General features: G+C 46.8%; 1 protein-coding gene across 1 annotated transcript; it reads right to left on the minus strand.

Moving 5' to 3' along the window:
- Nucleotides 1–7,596: 7,596 nt before the first annotated feature.
- On the minus strand, nt 7,597–20,780 carry kcnc4 (potassium voltage-gated channel, Shaw-related subfamily, member 4). Its single transcript, XM_086113172.1, has 4 exons — nt 19,975–20,780; nt 14,148–15,072; nt 12,301–12,477; nt 7,597–10,157 (listed from the first exon to the last, which is right to left on the minus strand). Exons 1-4 carry the CDS (start codon nt 20,614–20,616, stop codon nt 10,084–10,086), a joined length of 1,818 nt encoding a protein of 605 aa, XP_085969298.1. The 5' UTR covers nt 20,617–20,780; the 3' UTR covers nt 7,597–10,083.
- Between the last annotated feature and the right edge of the window lie 740 nt (nt 20,781–21,520).

Genomic DNA, 21,520 nt, shown 5'->3' on the forward strand with positions numbered 1-21,520 from the left:
AGCAGTTCCTGGAGAGGAGCACGCACTTACAGTGTATACCAGAGTAATTTCGGCCCACACGGGAATTAGTTTTTTTTCTTTTTTTCCCAAAGCAGAATAAATCATCTGTGGAGTTGACTTGCAAGCAAAGTGGGCCTCCTGGGTACCGTACTTTCCGCACTATAAGGCGCACCGAAACGTCTTCTATTTTCTTAAAAGCTCACAGCACGCCTTCAAATCCGGTGCGCCTTCTGTATGGTCATTACGGTAATACGTCAACCCCAAAATGGCTCCTTGCTGGAGACATGTTTACAACTTGCTGTTGGTTCAGTGAACTGTGTCGCTGCTTTATTAAATACGTTTTTGTTGCATCTCCGAAAAAAGCAGAACTGTGGTGTTGTTTTTTTAAAACGGACACTTTATGAATGCTTTTCACAGTCTCAACAAACAAAACGTCTTTGTCCATCTCCGTGCCTTCTCTTCTTCCGTTCCACTCGAGAGGCGTTCATGACCGCCTCGGAAAAACGTAAAGAACTTTTCCTTCAATGAAACTACGAAAATTGAAAATAACGCATCAAAAGAGAATATCAAGCGAGGAAATCACAAAATAAATTCTATAGCCCCGCTACAGAATTTATTTTGTGATTTCCTCGTTTGTGAATACACAACAAAGGAAAAAATAACAAACACTTCTAAGACAGTCCAGTCTCCTACATGTTACTGACATCCGATCGTTCTGTTGGACCTACGCTCAAGGAAATGCCAAAGGGGGCTATAGAATTTATTTTTTGATTTCCTCGCTTGATTTTTTTGTTTTGATGCATTATTGTCAATTTTCGTAGTGAATTTACGTTTTTCGGAGGCGGTCATGAACGCCTCTCGAGTTGAACGGAAGGAGCGTAGTGACATCTAGTGGATACATTGCGGATTGCGCCTTATAATCCAGTGCGTCCAATATATGAAAACAATTTAAAAATAGCCCATTCATTGAAGGTGCGCCTCATAACCCAGTGAGAGCAACGAGCGCTGTTGAGTCTTTCATTTCGGAATCTGATTTGCCTTTTTCAAAGCAGTCAGATCCTGGTCGCTGCGTTGCGGTTTGCGGGACGGCTCCTCTCGCTCTCCCGTGCGGTTTGGTGGATGAGGATGTGGCTGCTGCCGTTCCATCTCAATTGAGGGAGCGCACGTGATATTGAGGCGGAAGCCGTGGGCTGACGGGAAGGCAATTTGCTTTGAGAAGCAGCTTCCAGCACCCACCACCACATCTCGGTGACCTGTCTCTCCAGGTTTTTCCTGTTTGTGCTCGAGCGGTCGCTTGGGGAGTTTTCAGTAGCGCGTGAGTGTCCTTCGGCTGCGAGGCCCAACGCTCACTGTGGTGGGGTTTTTTTTTTGCACTCGATCGTCTCTTGGTGAGAAATAAGGTGATTTGGGATTGGGAGAGCCAGTGGCTGAAATTGTCGTACCCGCAACTTTGGGGATTCGAGACTTTCAAACTTGGCGTGGTGAGGTGGCTGCTCACCGAGGTCTTCGGATCGGTCATTGTACCCGCCGTCCCTTTTTCTGGCCTCGTCTAAAGCGAGATGGAGCTCGCTTTAGTAAAACACGACGCAGCATGGCTCAGTGGTAGAGCGGTCGTCTCCCTCCATCCAGAGGTTGGGGGTTCAATCATTGCGACCATGTCCTTCGGCAAAATACCGAAGGACATCACGTTCTGATGCCGCGTCGTCAGGAGCTAAATGAGGAAACCGAGTTCAGTGATCCCTCGCTCGCACGCGATTCACTTTCTGCGGCTTCGCTGTTTCACAGATTTTTTTTAGTGCCATTTTTTAAAATGCTTTTAAACAGTGAATTGCGTTCTGCATCCTGATTGGCTAAGGCACTGACCGACGTGAACAGTCCAACCTCTTACTGACTATTAAAAATATTATTTTACAGTACAGTATTTCCAAACACTATTATAGTTATTTGTTGAAAACGTATTTTTGTGCTTGGGCCTGAAAACAGGTTTTGGTCTTTGGTTTCGTTGTACACATAGTTCAGTATTGTGTAATAACTGTAAAAAATAAAGCTCACTCCTTCACGGTTTTCACTTATCACAGGTTCTTTTTTGGAACGTAACCCCCGCGATAAACGAGGGATTACTGTAAAGCGTTTTGAGCGGCAAAGGTAGAGCATATGGCAATGTCTTAACTTGTCCATTCACCAACAAGCCAAATCAGGTGGTAAACCCGGCAAAACAGAAATTATAATCATCTCGCTAGAAAATGAAACGGAAGTATGACAAAAAAAGCGCAGTCGCCCGCTTTTTGTCCGGGCGACAGCTCGCATCTTGAAAAACTCGAATGTAGCGCCACTCGGATCTCGAGTCACCGCCGCGTTCGGCCTCAGAGCGACAGAAGCAGTCGTCACTCTGACTTTTCTTCGTGCCCTGTAACGCAATGCCGATCGGGACAGACTGCGCGAGCGCTATGGCGGAGAGAAGTCACTTTTTTTTTTGTTGTGTGTTTTCTGCAGATCAAGAGGAGTTCCTGACAGAAGCCAAATGGGGCTGATTAATATTCATGAGCTGTTCATGTCTATAATCCGTTTTTAATTGATTCCTTTCAACGTGTCAGGATGTGAGCGTCCAAATGGACTCGGCAGTATTTCAGGGACTTCGGAGGCAGAGGAAAATGTACGCGGCTAATGGTCGGTTTATTTGCCGGCCGATTCGTAATGGCCGAGCGCTCTTTTTTTTCTCTCTCTCTCTCTCTCTCTCGCTCAACAGAAGGCCGTCTCGGTGCTTGCTAATAGAGCTTCGCTAAACGGCGCCCGAGAGCTCAGTAGAGGCTTTTAGGTCGTCAAGGTTCACCTTTGGCAACTTTCCATGTTATTTATTTCGTTGTCTGGGTTTCTCGACTGCATTTTTTTTTCTTTTTAATTCTGGAAGGAATCATAAACGTATTGTTAAGTCTCAGTGTCAGCAAACCGGAGTGCGGCGTAGTTAGCGTTGCCATGTGTGTGCCAGGTATGCTTTAGCTTGTGCTTTTGTAAACAGTGGGGGAATTTGGAGTGACGCATAATGACCTTTGACAAGAGCAGACGATTCATCTGTGCTACTGGGGAGCCGCATTGGGCCGTGCACGTGCCAAATAGCTCACTGCATTTTTCATCAGTGTACATTTCTAAATTCATGTAGAAAAGATCCAGCCTTTGGCAACGTGTGGTTTAAAAGAAAAAAAAACACACAAAACAAAACGCAGACTTTTTCTCTGGGTGTGCAAAGGGATGTCGTGCATCAAAATGAACATTCAAGGACGGCACAAAACTGCTGAGCAGCAAATGAGTATGCAACATCCAAAATGTCAAAACAACGTTTCCACCCAAAATCACCCCGCGAAACATTTTCATGACATCGAGACACTGTTTTTGTTCTGCATGTCATTCCGAATCCACCCAAAAATATTCGGCCAACACACTGTAGTAGAGAGCAGTGCAATATGCGGCGATGTCCGCTACCTAGTGGTGAATGGTGATATTACAACTTAGCCAGTGGACCCTCTCATTTGCTGAGGAAAAGAAACTGGGGCGATTTTTTTGTGGTTGTAAATACCAGGGTTGGCATGGGTGTTCTTCCCCCCTCCCTCCCTAAAAAACAAAACAAAAACATGAACAAATCAAATGAATAAGAGTGAGAAAAAAAATCTCCGAATACATGAATACAAAAATATTTCCAAAAAAAAAATCAACTGCATGTGTGTGTCTTACTTGGACTCAAAGTGCTTCTTTCATTTCAGGTCTGCCATTTTCCGCTCTTACCGTTAGAAATGAGCTTTTGGAAAACACGCGAGTGCGTCAGGCCAAATTCCACATCCCGCCATCCAGATGTGCATACTTTCCAAATGATTCCAGAATGCTCATCTCTTATTATTTTTGTCCTATAAAACAGAGATAGCTACTCCAACCATCGATAGACAGATAGAAGGATGGATGGAGAGAGAGAGAGAGAGGGGGGGCAGACAAACGAACGGACGGATAGATAGATAGATACTGTAATGTCTCCATAATAGGATTAAGACAAGGCTGCGCCCACATCACGCACGGGTAGTGCTCAATGCGATGCTAAAGCCATCATGGATGAAGTGACACACACGCGCACACACACACACACACGCACACACACAAACTCACAAGGGAAGAGGGTGGCGTCCATTAGCTTTCCACAGATCGTATGATGCTTTTGTGGTGGTGGGCGGGGGGGGGGGGGGGGCTGCCTTTAGGTTAAACGTGGAGTGTGGAATCATTCTTGTATGCTTCAGAGATCGTTAGATGTCCATTACCACTGGCTGAGCCACATTGATTTTTTCTTTTTTAGGGGAGGGGGGTGGATTTTTTCTGTTTCAGACATTATTATGGTCAGCGGGCTTTTTAGCTCCACGGCGAGGTACTCTGACAGCATGCTTGCAGCCGCTGGTATGAAACAAGTTTGATCGGGGAGCAGTATTTGATTGTACTTTTAAAAAATCATCACTCAATGGCACCTTTGATGAAGCACAACGAAATACCGATTGACATTGGCCAATCTGTATGAATAGAAAAACACGTTCTGTCATCTTGTACGTTATCCATAATATCACGGACACCACATCTGATGAATATTCATATTCATTCATCCCACTTGGAGGTGGCGAGTGTATAAACATTGCACCCGGGGTCAGACTTCCCTGCTCCGTGCGATGGATGCTGCGTGCGAGGACATGGCAGGGGGGATGCGTCATCGTGATGCGACAGGAAAAACTCCAATCGCGACTGATTGGCAAGCGCTCCTTCGTTTGTCTACGCGTCCCCTGACATTGACGGGCAACTCTGCGCGGAGGCCAGTTACGGTTGCTCGTCATTTCGTCGATGAATGCAGGCTGGCAGAACCGAAGTTGGGAGGTCTGCGCCGCCGCGGCCGTGGTCGCAGCTGACTCCAATCAAGGCTAATCCAAGCGGCTCTTTTCACGACCTTGAAATGCGGCGCTCCGGTGGGGCAAGGACATCGGCGAGTGCACGCAAACCCGTTTTTGACACTGCGCCGGTGAAACACCTCAACACGACAGTTGATGAGAATTTCGTCGACGAGTGCAGGCTGGCAGAACCGAAAGAGGGGAGCCTGACTGGCAATCAGTCTTTGACTCGTCGACATGTGCCCTGATACTGACGGGTGACTAGCTCGTTGTTGGTCCGTCTGTGAAAAAAAAATTAATTAATGGACAGATGGAAGGTTCTGATTACGGCTTGTGAAGGGCTGCTTGAAACTGCTGAAGAATTTTCTTCATGAGGCCACAAAGGGTTAAAAAAAAAAAGATTCCAGAAGAAGTCATCACGGTCCTTTTTTTCACATGCGGGCGGCGTCACACCGACGGAGCGAACGCCGCCGCTCGGAGCCCCTCACCATGGAAACTGTGTTCCCTATCGTCATGACAACCGTCAACCGGGAAGAAGAGCACAAAGCCGTGAAAAGAGGGGGAAAGAAGAGAGGAGCGTCATCAAGGTTGACACTTCCAGCCCCCCCCCCCCCCCCCCCCCCACCCTTTTCCTTGCTCCTCATCTTCCTGAGCTCGTCTGATTTTCAGAATCCTCTCGGTCATTAAGGTGCAAAAGTCTCAGCTAGCTCTCGGAGCGCCTGCTTTGTTTTCGAAATTGAGACGCTTCACCGTTCTCCTCATCCCGCTTTAGCTTCCATTCAAAGAAACGAAGCCCCCACGGGCCAATCACAGCGCAGCGCGTGGCTGAGATGACAGTGTGGATAGAGTTGAATTCAAAAACAAAGAAAGAAAGAAAAGAAAAAAAAAAAGACCCCGCTAGGTCTGTTTTTAGCATGTTAGCGCCATCTCGCCTCCCTGTGCTCCGCTGATGCGAAATGCTCGTTCATCTCCGTTGCATTCCTGGGATCGGATTGTCCTTGAAGTGTGCCCGCGCACACTCGGACGCACTAACACACACACACAGACACATAACGACACCGCCACATGTCGCAAAGAAACCTTTAAATTCATTTCGCGACATAATCAAATGAATTGAGAGGAAACGTATTCATTGCTGCTTTGCGGCTCAGGGTTGGAAATGAGACCGAGATTTTTTTTTACCGCCGACGCGCGAGCAGTCATTAGTGTCGCCTGCCGTTTCAAATCTCCATGGCGATGTCCTGCGCACACCTTCTAGCCCTTCACCGCCACATTCTGCATGCCCAGGTGCGGCATGTCTTACAATCCGGTATCGATACGTCACCCGTCAATATCAGGGCACAAGAATGCAAACGACTGACTGGTCGCCATTTTAGACGCATATCGTCAAACAATGGAGTGGACTCCAGTCAATAGCAGTACATATCTCGACTACGAACGTACGGGTTGTTATCATTTTCAAGATATTTTCTTCATCGGATTGCTGATTTTCTTCCAATATTTCAATAATTATCATTTGCCAAATACGGCGATACCTTAAGATTTTATTTTATTTTTTTCCTCGAGATACAAGCTGTCACCCGGTTCAGCGGTCCTTAACCTTTTTTGCACTATGGACCAGTTTAAGGTCAGGAGAATTTTTTCAGGGACCGGCCTTTAAGCTGCGGCGGATAAATGCAACAAAATAATATGATATGACCCGCATGAAAACGGTGCTATTTTCGAAACAATAATAAACACGAATCGTGACACGAGGAACGTCCTATCTGGCCACAACACTCTCCGGTCGCCGCGGTAATGTTTAAACGCGCCTTCAAGATACGGCGCAAATACAAAGTGCATGAAAAATACGACTCACCATTGCCGCTTATTATGCAGAGTAGGCTTGAGATAAAGCCACATTTGAAATAGGACGCCTGATGCTGTCTATTAAATGGAGCCTTCTTTTTCTTGGAAGTCGTAGGCCCCTCCTTCTGTCACCTGGCTGGGCCTTTTCCCCTTCCCAAAGAAACCTTCCAAAGACGTTTGCTTTTTACTCATTTTGCTAGCTCCTGGGTTTCATTTTCGCGCTAACCTATCACGTGAAGGAGAAGCGCGTCAAGAGTGACCTGCGTCAAGAGTGACACGCTGTAGACGGATGTAACAGAGAATCCGGCAAAAATTTCAAAATAAAACATCTTGTGAATTCCGAAATAAATACAACGGAAGTCATGTAAGTTATTCCTTCTTTTTGAGTGGGCCGGGGTTGGGGACGTGACTGCTTGATTCTTCTTCTAAGCAAAAATTTGTGCTTCGGACCCCCATTGCTCGATGGCGGCAGCAAACTTGACAACGTCCCGCCCCCGACAATTCACATTGGTTTCTACTGAGCCCTTGAGGTGAAATGGAACCCCCCCCCCCCAACAAACTCCAAAATAATTTGTGTTCCCTTGCAAAGATTGCGAGATTACGTAAATTTCTGTTGTTGTTTTAATTTTTCTTCCATGTCACCTGAGGGCAGGTTGGTGGCGTTAATGTGCCTTGAAGGCACCAGGAAAGAAGAGCAAGGACAGCCAATACATTAGGTACACTTGTGTTTGGTGCTCACTTTTGAATTGTTTATGTGTCATGTAAGGAGCAAATGTTCCTGCGTGTGTTTCCACAGTACAATACAAATTGCAAAGTGCAAATCATCTCATGACATTTTTTATTTGGGAATGGGCTGATCCTTCATTTCAATTCCGTTTTGGCAGTCTCACGGCACCACTGCATTGCCATGGTAACATCAGCGTGTCGGCTCCCAAAAAAATGACAACAGGCATCGGATGCCAAACGGAAAGAAAACATCCTTTTTTTTTTTTTTTTTTTTTGAATTGGTCAGTGTGACACTGCGCTTAAAGGGAAGTCTATTCAATTCGTATGTGCATCGAGACACGAGACGACGTGACGCGCAAACGGCACACGACGACGGATGTGCTTCTTTGTCATTATCAAAACAATACATTCTTCATTCACGGTACATACAGTACATGTGTCACATCCACGTATATACAGAAGAGTTACAAAATCACGCACACCGAGAAAAACAAAACCGAAAAATTTGGGACTGCGCTACATTGTGTACAAAGAGTACAACTGTGCTTCTCATTAAAAAATGTCTACACATGGATTGAAAATCAACTTGGAATAAACATAAGGCCACTATGGTCGACCATGAGGAGGACTATTGTACACAACGTGGAACGCAGTCGTCAGCAAGGGCTGCTTTGGGCAAAAGTTACATCACAGCTGCATTGGCGGACGGGAAGCCTCGATGGACCGAGCGCACCAATGGACGCAAAGGCTGGAGTTGCTTGGATGCATATTTGGAGTTTCAGTGTCCCATGTGACTGTTTGCGGTGACGAGACAGAGGAAGCGACACGCAAATCGCATCCAAGTAACTACAACTGAACACTCAAGTGTTGTTTTCCCCGATTTCATGTTCCGTACGTCACGAAATAACAATCGAGCAGACGTACTTCGCTTTGAATCTATTTGGACCTCGAACATTGCAGATTTAATAGTGCTGTCAGTTTAACGCGTTATTATCGGCATTAATTTAAAACAATTTGAACTCGATTCATTTTTTTAATCGCGAGATTAATGCAGCACCACAGCGGATGTTACGTTGCTCTAAAATAATAAAATGTGCTCCAACTTTGAATAACTGCTCCAAGTGAAAAATGTTCATGTAAAATTGATCATCGAAATTGTTGTTTCAGTAAATTTTTCCATTTAAAAGAAAACTGATCCACGATTCCATGTTGATCAGAGCATTAAAATGGGAAAATAGAAGAAAAGAAATCAAAGGAAGTTAAGAATAGATAATCTGTGATTAATTACGGCTAATTCTGAGTTAACTATGAAATTATACATTTGATCGCGATATTATTTTAATCGTTTGACAGCACTAGTATTGACATGATATTTACATACGGCTTGAATATTTTGTTGGCATCATATGATGGACATAAAAAGTCTGCACACCCCTGGAAAAATGCCAAATTTTTGTGGTGAAGAAACCGCCCCATCTCCGCACTTCCTTGAACCAGAAAATGTGGCGGTGTTCAGAAGTGACCAACTTCAAACTTGTTGAATGGGAGTCGGCACAATACCTGCAACAATTTAAAGCATGGCTCCCCAAACTTTTTCTTGCGAGGGCCAAATAAGTTTTCCCTTCTTTGACAAGGGCCACAGTCAGTGTGTAACAAAAAGTAAAACTCTGAACCCTTTTGCCCCAATTTAGATTTACAGAGGGTCTATTTCAACATGTTTTCTTTGTATTATCCATTCCGAAGATGCCAAATTCTGATCCGATTCACGCCCGCCCCCCTTTTGAAGGCGCCACCACGCACATCGCAATGGCGCCGCGTATCCGCAAAACACGGAAGCTGTCACATGAACTTGAAGCACGCGCTGCAAATCCAGCCTCCCGTTTTTCTACCGCGCGAGCGCACGTTTGGTCCCGACGCAACCGCTGTTGCTACGCTTGAATGTCGCAGGCAGACAATATTGCACCACATTGTTCAATCGATATTTTTTTTTCTCTTGAGTCAAATCAAATCAAAGCATACAAAGGGGATGCTGCGTTGTGCGTGATGAAGACAGTCGTCCCGAATCGAGAGCAACCTCCAACCCCGAAAGATAAAACGAGACTTTCATGGAAACCTACAAAGTAGTTCACAGTTACCGTACAAGAACGCCCACTGGCCAATCACAGCACAGCACTGAGCGGGCGTCACGACATTGACTTCGGGGCGGTATTGCATTTGATTTATTGTTTTTTTTTTTTGTGTGTGTGTGTTATTGTAGTTGCAGTTGTAGATAAAGGGATAGTAACTATTACGGAAAATAGCTGCATAGTGAAAAAAAAGAAAGAAAAAAAGATGACTATCAAGCAGAGGTAGGCAAACCTAAAAGTAGCACGTCATGTTCAATACAAATCTTGCTACATTCAAATCATGAGAATCGGACAACATGCAGTACATGCTTGACAACATGTGCTATTTACATACGTAAAAGATGCAACTCATATTCACCTTAGTATGTATGGAAGGGGGAACAAAGGCCTGAAGAATTGAGTCTAGAATCCTTCAGGAAGGGGCGCGGGAGGTGGACAGGGGGACAGGGTGAGTCCGTGCTTCATATTTGAATTTGTCAGCATCCGGTCAGTGAGCTCACATCCGGTTTCGTGTAGCTTGCAGGAGTTGCCATCTTATCTTTACAAATCTCTGTTAGGACACAAAAAGAAATTCTTTGAGCAAAGCAGCGCACAAATGCCAGGTCAACATAACAAGAAATCATGAAAAGAAAAAATATGCGAAGGTCAATTGATAAGGATTTTAAAAAATGTCATCAGGCGACACGGTATGTCAAAATAACATTTTGCCGTGATGCTAAAACCATACGGCAACTTGGCCAAGATCGCAACCTGCCCACAAAAAGTGCCATGAACTTTTAGTTCACCTCATCTGAGAATGACTTTGCCCCACCGTTGACTCAATTCAACCATAAATCGATAAACAAATACCGTATTTTCCGCACTAAAAGGCGCACCGGATTATGAGCCGCACCTTCAATGAATGGTCTATTTTTGAAATTGTTTTCATATATTGCACGCACTGGACTATAAGGCGCAATCTACAATGCATCCACTAGATGAAGCTACAGGTACGTCTTTGTCCGTCTCCGTGCCTTCTCTTCTTCTGTTCGACCCGAGAGGCGTTCATGACCGCCTCCAAAAAACGTAAATTAACGATTACTTCAATGAAACTACGAAAATTGAAAATACAGCAATGCATCACAACAGAAAATCACAAAAGAAATTCTATAGCCCCCCCGGCAGAATTGATTTTGGCATTTCCTTGAGCGTAGCTGCAACAGAACGATCAGATGTCAGTAAATTGGAGGAGACTGGACTGTCTCAGAAGTGCTTGTTATTTATTCCTTTGTTGTGTACTATATTCACAAACAAGGAAATCACAAAATAAATTCTGTAGGGGGGGCTATAGAATTTCTTTTGTGATTTCCTCTCTTGATTTTCTGTTTTGATGCATTATTTTCAATTTTCGTAGTTTCATTGAAGAAATCGTTAATTTACGTTTTTCCGAGGCGGTCATGAACGCCTCTCGAGTCGAACGGAAGAAGGCACGGAGATAGACAAAGACAAAGACGTGCGTGAGACTGTGAAAAGTATTCATAAAGTGTGCGTTTTAAAAAACAACACCACAGCTCTCCTTTTTTCGGAGATGCAACAAAAACGTATTTAATAAAGCAGCGACACAGTTCACTGAACCAACAGCAAGTTGTAAACATGTCTCCAGCAAGGAGCCATTTTGGGGTCGACGTATTACCGTAATGACCATACACAAGGCGCACCGGATTTTAAGGCGCGCTGTGAGCTTTTAAGAACTTTTCGGTGCGCCTTATAGTGCGGATAATACGATAGGCAAATCATATCAATTCAACCAAGTTGATGAAATGATTGGTGAATATGTCATTCTAATTCAAATCCCGATCGACATCCTTGAGTATTACATCCGCTATTTATTTGGTATTTCATTGATGCAATTGGCGCAAATGAGGATAAGAAAATGGCCAGTACAGCAACGGACGAGTTGTTGTGCTCTGTTTGTAGCGCGTTACTCTCAACATTGACGAGAAGAGGGATCGTGGACGGCGCAATGGCTTGGAATTGAATTAGCCCCTCCTTCCTCTCTCCGAGATTGAGTTTTGAGAGGTGCTCTCGCTCTGCTTTCGATAGCTTTTGCCGGCGAGCGCGTTATTTGACAAATCTGTGCCGCTCGCCGCAGGGCTTCGAGGGGCCATTGGCTTGTCGGAGGCTAAAAGGGGAAAGAAAGAAAGAACGAAAGCAAAGCGGGGCCAAGCAGACTCACCGGAGCCAAACTAAGTGGCCCATTTGGGTGTTGTTGTTTTTCCTTGACATTCGCATGAGCTCGGCGAGGAAAATTATCTGGACAAAGTGCAGTTTTGTAAGGAAATGACTCGGCGGACGTCGAGCTGTCCGATTGGAGATGGGGGAAGTCTGGCTTGGTTCCCTTGCCCCAAAAAGCCTTTTTGAGGGAAGGGAAACGTGGAAACCACTTGAGTACCGATTTTTAGCGACTTGCCAACACGATACCTCCGTAGCAACGCACCATCCGCCCGTGCGGGATTTAGATCGAGCCCAGTCTCTGGTGGTCCGTGTGCCTCTAATTTAGCACATGATATTTACGTGGCACATGAGCCTCTCGTGGAACATTTTCGAGCATATGTCACGCTCGGTCGGTGCGCCTCTCGCGCGCCATCATGACAATCCGATGTGAAATCATGAATCACCTCCCGGCATTTGTGCTGCGCGGTGCGGCAAGTCACCGTAGTGGACGCTGGGCTCTCCGGGCGTGAGCAGGAAGCAGGCGGCTTCGTTCTTGGTCCTCTCTCTGGGCCGCGGGCACCGCAGGGACCATTTTTCACCGGGGGACAGAGGTTGCGTCAGGCTGCGGCCTTCCTCCTCGGAAAGGGCCACGTTTGCGTCGCCGTTCTGTTTGGAGTCTGACAGCACCACACGCACAAAAAAATCAAATAAAAATCAGGCCAGACAAAAGCCACGGCCTTTTTTTTTTTTTACCCGCTGCCCGCCCGCAAGCAATGACCGCATCAGGCCTGCCTGAGAGCAAACCTCTTTCTGCAACATACTCAGAACACAACTCATGTAGCATATCGGTGTCAGATTTGGTCTGTGTACTTTTATGGTAGCATATTTACATGGTCTGTGAATCCGTTAGTGCTGAATAATGAATCGACATCTATCGCAATGCAACAGCAGAAGGAAATGTGTCAATTAATTCATCAATAGGGCGGCCCCACCGCCTAACCAGTGGTTAGCGCGCCGACCTCACAGTGCAGAGGTCGTGGGTTCGATCCCGGCTGCGTGGAGTTTCTTTACGGGTTTTCCAGTTTCCTCCCACATTCCAAAAACATGCGTTGGCAGGTTCTCGAAATTGCCCTTTGGTGTGATTATGCGAGCGAATGGTTGTTGGTCTACATGTGCCCTGCGATTGGCTGGTAACCAGCTGAGGGTGTTACCCGCCGACTGTCGGAAGACAACTGGAAGAGGCTCCAGCACGCCCGCAACCCCTTTGCGGATTAGAAAATGGAGGAATGGCGATACTTTTGTACGCCTTGGCAAACAGAAGGTAGTTGACTTCCCCCAGGACTTGATTTTCTCTCAGGGTCAATCGCTCTTGTGTTGAGCTGTTCTGCTCCTTGGGATTAGGAACCTACTCTCGATGTTCGGTGGCGATGGTGAAAGCAGCCCCTTCATAACTTTCCATTTACAGCCAACCTCTTCTCCACTCAAAGCAACCGCCGCATAATTGCACGTAAACTAAACCAGCGAGACACACGGTCCTAGGTGATGTTTTGTGTTCGGTCTGAACCTCGCATAATCGCGATAAATCTATCAAATAGACCGGGGGTCGGCAACACGCGGCTCCAGAGCTGCATGCGGCTCTCTAGCGATATCTAGTGGCTCCCTGGAGCTTTATGAAAATATTTGAAAATGGAAAAAGATTTTGATAGTTGGCTAATATAGCTCAAATAGCTATAGATACACGTTGCAACTCTGAAAAAGGAGAGCTGTGGTGTTTTTTTTTTTTAAACGTACACTTTATGTATGCTTTTAACAGTCTCGACAAACACAGACACGTCTGCGTCCGACTCCGTGACTTCTCTCTTCCCGTTCAACTCGAGAGGCGTTCAAAGACAGCCTCCGAAAAACGGAAGTTAATGTTGACTTCACTGACACTAAGAAAAGCGAAAATAATGCACCAAAACAAAAAAAAAAATCAAGCAAGAAAATCACAAAATAAATTCTATGGGGGCGTTTGTGAACACACAACAATGAAATGAATAACATAAACAATTCTGAGACAGTCTAGTCTCCTACATACATACAGCATGTGTTTCCTTCATTGTCAGTTTTATAGAAGGCTTTTATTTTTTGCGGCTCCAGACATATTTGTTTTTTGTTTTTTTTTTGTTCTATATGGCTCTTTCAACATTTTGGGTTTCCGACCCCGGAAATAGACCAATGGCACAACTAAAAGAAGCATTTTAACAAACAACGCTTCACGTGTTGCGCCTAAAAATCCAGTGCGCCTTACGGTGCCCCCCCCACCCCCAAAAATACAATTACGGTATATGCAGAGCGGCGGTCTGACCTGCTCGGCTGTCGTCGGCCGCCAGCGGACACGTGTCGCTCTGAGTGCTTTCCCTGCATGAGTTGCTGTTCGACTTCCCGAGCGACGGCGAGTCGGGATGCGCCTCGGGATTGGGGTTGTGCTTATTCTTCTTCTTGGGCAGCTTCTGCTTGGCCATGGCCAGCGAGTAGTACATCCCAAAGTTGTTGACGATGACCGGCACGGGCATGGCGATGGTCAGCACCCCGGCCAGGGCGCACAAGGCGCCCACCATCATGCCCAGCCACGTTTGCGGGTACATGTCTCCGTAGCCCAGCGTGGTCATGGTGACCACGGCCCACCAGAAGCTGATGGGGATGTTCTTGAAGTGCGTGTGGTGGGCGCCGGTGGGGTCGTGCGGGCTGGCCCCGATGCGCTCGGCGTAGTAAATCATGGTGGCGAAGATGAGAACTCCCAGAGCCAGGAAGATGATGAGCAGCAGGAACTCGTTGACGCTCGCCCGCAGCGTGTGGCCCAGCACGCGCAGCCCCACAAAGTGGCGGGTCAGCTTGAAGATCCGAAGGATGCGCACGAAGCGCACCACCCGCAGGAAACCCAGCACGTCGTTGGCCGCCTTGGACGACAGGCCGCTCAGCCCCATCTCCAAATAGAAGGGCAGGATGGCCACGAAGTCGATGATGTTCAGCGAGTTCTTGACGAAGAGCAGCTTGTCCGGGCAGCACGCGATCCGCACCAGGAACTCAAAAGTGAACCACAGCACGCACACACCCTCCACCAGGGTCAGGACGGGCTTGGTCACCATCTCCAAGCGCTCTTTGCTTCGGGTCACGTTGTCCACCAGCACCAGCTCCGTACGGTTCTGGAGCTCGTTGAAGGCCTCGTGGGTCTCCAGGCAGAAGGTGGTGATGGACACCAGGATGAAGAAGAGGGACGCCAGCGCCACCCCCTGGTGAGAAAACATCGCCCGACAGTTCTTCAGCACTGCCTCACAAAGACCTTTTCAGAATGTTTGTCAACAAAAAGGTGCCAGAGATGCAGCAAAAGGGCGCGCGGCGCGGGCAGCTATTCTCAAAGTGCAGCACAAATACAATGATTGGCCTCTAGTGGTTGGTCGAAGAATAACTGAATTCAATATTCAAACTATTCAGTGTAGTGAAGTTTTTTCCCCCCATTTTTCTGTTACATTTGTACTGTTCAGTTGAATTGATTTTTTTAATACAATATAGTTTCATGTTATTGATCGATTTATTTATTTATTTATTTTGAATAGTTTGTTTTGAAACTTTTTTTGGAGAGGGTGGTGGGGGATCGATTGTTTTCCAACTTTTTTTGAGAGGTCGAATTTTCACGTGCAAATGCATTTTGATTGAATGGTTATTTAAGAAAATGTTCCTCTGCATTGAAGCGCAGCTATTGGTCCATACAAATGAAATAATTAGAAGTAAGTGACTGACTCCTGCTCGGGTTGCATAACTCACATAAAATGTAAATTAGAGAGCTGATTGGTTGTTATTTTGTTATTTTGACTTCAAAATGGCGCCGCGAGAGTGGCTGCCTTTCCAGCAGCTCCTATATTTTGTTGTTCTACTTCTTCCTTTCATAACTTTGCTGCTGTGAATTGGGAATTTCTCCATTGCGAGACTAATAAAGGTTTTCTTATCTTATCTTATTATTCCGTTTTCCTTGGAAGCGACGGCAACGTCTTTTGAACAGACACCTCCGCACGTTCCAACCGCAGCAGAAGAGAAGAAGGCTACAAGTGTTACAAGTACATTCATTTACTGGCTTTTCTCAATCAGTCTGGGTTGGCTTCGTGTCATCCAAGGGTTTGTTTCCTCTCTTGGCGGCCAAAGAGCGAGCGTCCCCAACAATGTTGAGCGTATCACATCACGCGAAGCATCAGAAACAATGAGTGAGTCACACGGTTGCTTTTTTTTTCAATGAACGACATGGCAGCCAGTCAAGGGACTGAATGAACGCGTTTGCGTTTACGTCGTAAGCAGCCTGTCGTCAGTGTTTACTAAAAGCCTGAACTAATTGTATCGCCCTCACTAAATAAATACTCCCACAGCTGGATAAATATGTCTGGTGTGTGTGTGCGCGTGTCCTATGAATGTGTTTACACATCGTGCAGTAAGTCATCTCCCTTTTAGGATGAAACTCTACCACCGCTTTCGAGTCAAGTTCGGCAAAGTGTGTGCATTATACTGCACGGATTCGTTGTGTCCCTCGAGGTACCGTTTGAGTGCGCGAGCAAAGAGCAGCCAGACTTGGAAAAAAAAAAGGTTACCAATCAGTTTTGTTTTCTTTAATTTTTTTTATACACACCTAACGTTTGGCCAAAAAGAATCCAGCGGTTGAGGGAGCGATTAGCATTGAACAAGCTTAATTATTTCAAGGGCAACTCCTTTTTAAATTGGTCAGCGTTGTGCCAAAAATGAATTTGAATTTAGGCCCATTCCAAAATGACAAGTTCATGTTTGAAACAATTTTTTTTTAAATAATGCTCCAATATTTTAAACTCGTCAAGAGTACGTTAAAACCCAGGTTTTAATTATTTATTTGTTTGTTCTTTGTTTGTTTTTTATGGGATTATTTGTCTGATAGTCTGATCTCATTTTCGGTCGAGCTAAAAGTGTTTTACTGTCAGACTTTTATTTTTGTCACTTGGCGGTAAAAGTGTGAGCTCGGTGAGCTCGCAACTCAGTGAGCTCGCAACTCGGTGAGCTAACAACTAAGTGAGCTAGCAACTCGGTGAGCTAGCAACTCAGTGAGCTCGCAACTCAGTGAGCTCGCGACTCAGTGAGCTAACAACTAAGTGAGCTAGCAACTCGGTGAGCTAGCAACTCGGTGAGCTCGCAACTCAGTGAGCTTGCGACTCAGTGAGCTAACAACTAAGTGAGCTAGCAACTAAGTGAGCTAGCAACTCGGTGAGCTAGCAACTCTGTGAACTAGCAACTCAGTGAGCTAGCAACTAGGTGAGCTAGCAACTCGGTGGGCTAGCAGCTAGGTGAGCGAGCAACTAGGCGTTCGCATCCAAGAATAATGACACCAACGTGAGCATCCGTGCTCTCGAACACCCACGTCATTGCAGCTGGCAAAAATCACTCGAAAGGAGGTAGCCTACTCCAGCGGAGGGCCGCCTCCCCTCGCTCTTTATATCATCGGTTATGAGCAATCAGCAAAGCAAAAGATGTCACACAAATGTGAAATAGATTCGCCCGGCATGGAAAATCAGAAGGCCTGTTACCTGTGTCTGAAATCATGATATTGGAGACTCTGCTATTTCTGCTACCAATTGCGCAATCCGAAGCGAAGCCGGCTGCTTGCTAGCGCCCTTTCCGTCTCACCCTTATATGTCCCCTCACCGCATGTCTCCTGTGAGTGCATGTGTGTACGTGCGAGCAAATGAGAGAGTGATCACACTTCACCGGTGGAAACTTTAAACATGTTGAAGAGATTTATTAGGATGACCACTGCGAAGAGTTGTTGCCACACACACACACACACACACACACACACACACACACACACACACACACACACACACACACACACACACACACACACACACACACACACACACACACTCAGAGCTCTTTCCATTTGTCCGCCAGGCCCGTGGATCTGATGCAGACGTGCTTTCTGATACACTTGCCGCGTTCGAATAGCAGATGCAGAGCCGGGCCAAATGTGAATTGTCATCTTATTTAATGGTCTGTGTATCCACCAACCTAACACATTTACATCATATTTAATGGTCCGCGCACCTCTCCCGTTCCTTATTCACAACACTACACCTCTTGAGCATGAGTAACAACTATTTGGCAGCTCGCCTGACAAGCTAGCATAGCAATCTACTCGTGCACTCAGTGCTCCTCCACGTCATACATCCAAAGCACGCTGCACTAGTCACAACAAGATGCGCTCATGCTAAGTTAGCTTCTCGCTAGCTGACAGAGTATTTTTGGTTTCAAAGGTTCCGTTTTTAATTAGTGCCCTTTTAACGCGACATCTCTCGCGCAAATGAAATCAAACGTTCTTATTTGTGCAGCAATGAGCTGAAAGGCAATGCCTGAAACGTGAACAAGTTCAAGGTTGCTGACGAAGAAAAAGTCCATTAAAAGCTCGCCGAGCTCTTCTGCCATTAGCGTGTACATTAAATGCTACTTACGCGTGAACGCATCCGCCATGAAAGTGCTACAAGGACTTGGGACATTTCTCTGCACTCTGAAAACGGTTTGCTTTTTCGCTGATCCCGCTGATAAAATGAAGACAGCTGAAGCTCAGCTCAAACGAGTGGTCAAGGATTTGCATTTATTATTATTTTTTTAGCCTTTTAAAACATTCCCCTGCGTGTTTGCGATATGATTTTGGATTGGATAAAACTTGGAACTTGTCAAATGTACTATTTGTGTCAGATGTAACATACAGCACAGATGAAATTTCTTCCCTCGCAACATAAAACAAGAGGAGCCGCTGCGGGTGTCCGCGCCGCTATCAAAAGAAAAGTTTAATTTTGTCAATACCACCAAAATAAAGAATAGAAATAATTCTTGTTTTTTTTCTGTCCATCCATTTTCAAATGAGCTTATCTTCATTTGGGTCATGGGCGAGCTATCTATTTATTCTATCTATCTATCTATCTTGCTAGCTAGCTAGCTAGCCATCTATCTCTCTAATTTTAAAAACATGAAAATGTTCACAAGTGGACATTGTGTTCCACTATAATTCCTGTTCCGGTGTTTGTGCTTCAGCTGCAACTTGTGTGCGCCTGTGAAGGTAGGGAGGGGCGGGATGAGTCTTTCAGTTACTTGTGCGTTGGGTTAGAGTTCGTACACGTTCTCGGGTATTTACAAGTGTGACTGCATTTGATTGCATTGATATGATATAGGCCAAGTGCTGAAGAGCGAGCATTTTTTCCCGAAATGCCACGGGGGATTGATTTGCTCATGCGCAAGTTCCATGTCAGCTGAGATTTTACTTCCTACAGTTTGACACTTTTGGATAATAAGAGCGCGAATAGTCATTCGTCTGTGTGTGCCCTGCCATTGGCTGGCAAGCAGTTGAGGGTGCCCCCCGCCTCCTGCCCGGAGACGGCTGGGAGAGGCTCCGGCACAGCCGCGACCCTCGTGAGGAGAAGCTGATTAGAAAATGGATGGGTGGATCATTGCACACGCCTCGGGTCAAATTGCCCATGAGCCATTATTGCTGTTCTGGTGAATCAAAAGCTATCTGTTGTTTGAGCAACATTATATGTATTATACAGTCAAACCTCAGTTTTCGAACGTCTCTGTTCTCAACCAAATCGGTTTTCGACCACAAATTTCGAATTTTTTATGCCTCGAATTACGACAGAAAATCGGTTCTCGACTAAACTGAGCGCAATTGAATGCGCCACTTGACTCCTCTCGCCTTCCTTCCACGAGGAAGTGACGCTTCCTCGTGTAGCGTTCCATTGTGAGCAGACGTGTTCAATGAAGATTTTCTTTTTTCTTTTTTTTTTAAAGAGCATGGTTTCGGTTTTCGAACAGTCTTCTGGAACGGATTATGGTTGAAAACCGAGGTATGACTGTATTTGTATTCATGAAAGTATATAGGATCTCATGACTTCTTTTGGGAGTGAATATTAAAATCAACCCATTTAAAAAAGGGAGTGTGAGGGTGCAATTAAAAAAATGAGCTTGAAAAGTGTTTTCCTCGCCAAAATACCGGTATTATAATCGAGTTTGAAATGGTCATTCTCGACCTTGGGGATATTATTGCTGGGGGTCGGGGGGTGAGACGACCCCCCCCCCCCCCCCCCCCTCAGTGTTATTCAGCAACATGTGTCTCTGCCCAAACTCACCCTGGCCGCTTTGGAGGAGTAGGGGTCGTCAAAGAGGGCCCAGATCTTGGGCTGCCAAACTTCGCAGCAGCTCCTGGACCTGCCCGGACACTCCTCGATGCCGAAGCGCCGCGGCGCGTCGCCGCCGTCGTCGTCGGCGTCGTCGGGCTCGGGCGGCTCGAAGGTCTCCAGGGCCTCCTCGGCGTCGCGGTGCTGCCGGTAAGTCATCCAGCAGCACGGCTCGACGTCCGTCTCGTCGATGCCCCAGAAGGCCAGCTCCTCCTCGAAGAGCGGCCCGCACACGTCGGCCGGGCAGTGCAGCTTGCCGGTGCGGTAGTAGTTGAGCACGTAGGCGAAGATGCCCGGGTGGCGGTCGAAGAACAACTCCCCGCCGGCGCCGGCGCCGCTGCTCGGCGGCGGCGGCGAGTCGCACGACTCCTCGGAGTCCGCCTGCGGTTCCGGGTGGGCCAGCCACGCCAGGCGGGTGCCCGGCAAGGTGCGCAGGGTGCTCTTGTAGGTCTCGTGGCGGGTGCCGCCCACGTTGATGATGATCTTATCCGAGTCTTCGCCTCTGGACATGTCCTCCTTCAGGCATGATTTGGACGGAGGCTTGTTGCCGGACTTGCGTCCTCGGTATGACGAAACGCACACGGAGCTGATCATCGTCAAATCGGCGCGCTGGCTGCTCCGTTTGTGTCAAAACGGCGAGCGCGCCCTCATCGCGGCGCCCTCATCGCAGCCCCAACCACTTGTTTGCTCAAACGAGCGCGGACGGAGCGCCGCTCACTCAGAGTCACCGGGCGCGCGTTCGGCGCTCCTTGCCAAACCTCGGCCCCCGTTTTGCTTTTTTTCCGCCCCCCCCCCTTCCCTTCGTTGTTCACCTCCAGAATGTGCAACTTGGCAGACATTCAACAGTTGGAGCATATGTGCGCCAGTTTTCCGGCGGGGAATCGCTGTGGAAGGGATGCGCTTCTTCCTCCCCCCTCCGCCCCGACTCCACCGCGCCGCGCAGCTCCACAACAGGCTCCGCTTTAACTCTTTGACTGCCGGCTCGTCGCACGACCGCTGCTCCCTCCAGATAATGCACAACCTCTTCTTGGAAATAATAATAATAATCATGACATACATGGTCAGAATTGACGCAATATTTCATGCGCGCGCCGACATTTCAATTGGACACAATTGCCTTTTCAGCACCCTGCCAGTGTGAAATGTGGTTTTCTGCGACACTATGCACCTGCTGTTCACAGGGAAACGGATCGAACCCGGCCTCAAACGGTTCAGAGTTCCAACAGATGCCGCAATTGGGCAACAAGGCGCCACATTCGTAGAAACAAAGCTCAATCCTCAACACGGCAGCGTGAAGATACGATACGTTTTAATTTCTGCAGCGGTTTCGCAACAGCTGCAGCGCTCCCCTTGTCAAAAGCTTCTCGACTCACTCCAACGTAGTTCTTAGGCCCCAAGAAGCCGGCAAAGCACCAACCTTGTCCAAATGAAGCTCCTCAATCACATCAAACTAGTTCTGTGCCAGCAAGGTGCCTCAAGATGACCGCACAGCACTACT

The sequence above is a fragment of the Hippocampus guttulatus genome, chromosome 1 (assembly GCF_054856545.1).
Source record: "Hippocampus guttulatus isolate MCC_2025c chromosome 1, RoL_Hgut_1.0, whole genome shotgun sequence".
NCBI lineage: Eukaryota > Metazoa > Chordata > Actinopteri > Syngnathiformes > Syngnathidae > Hippocampus > Hippocampus guttulatus.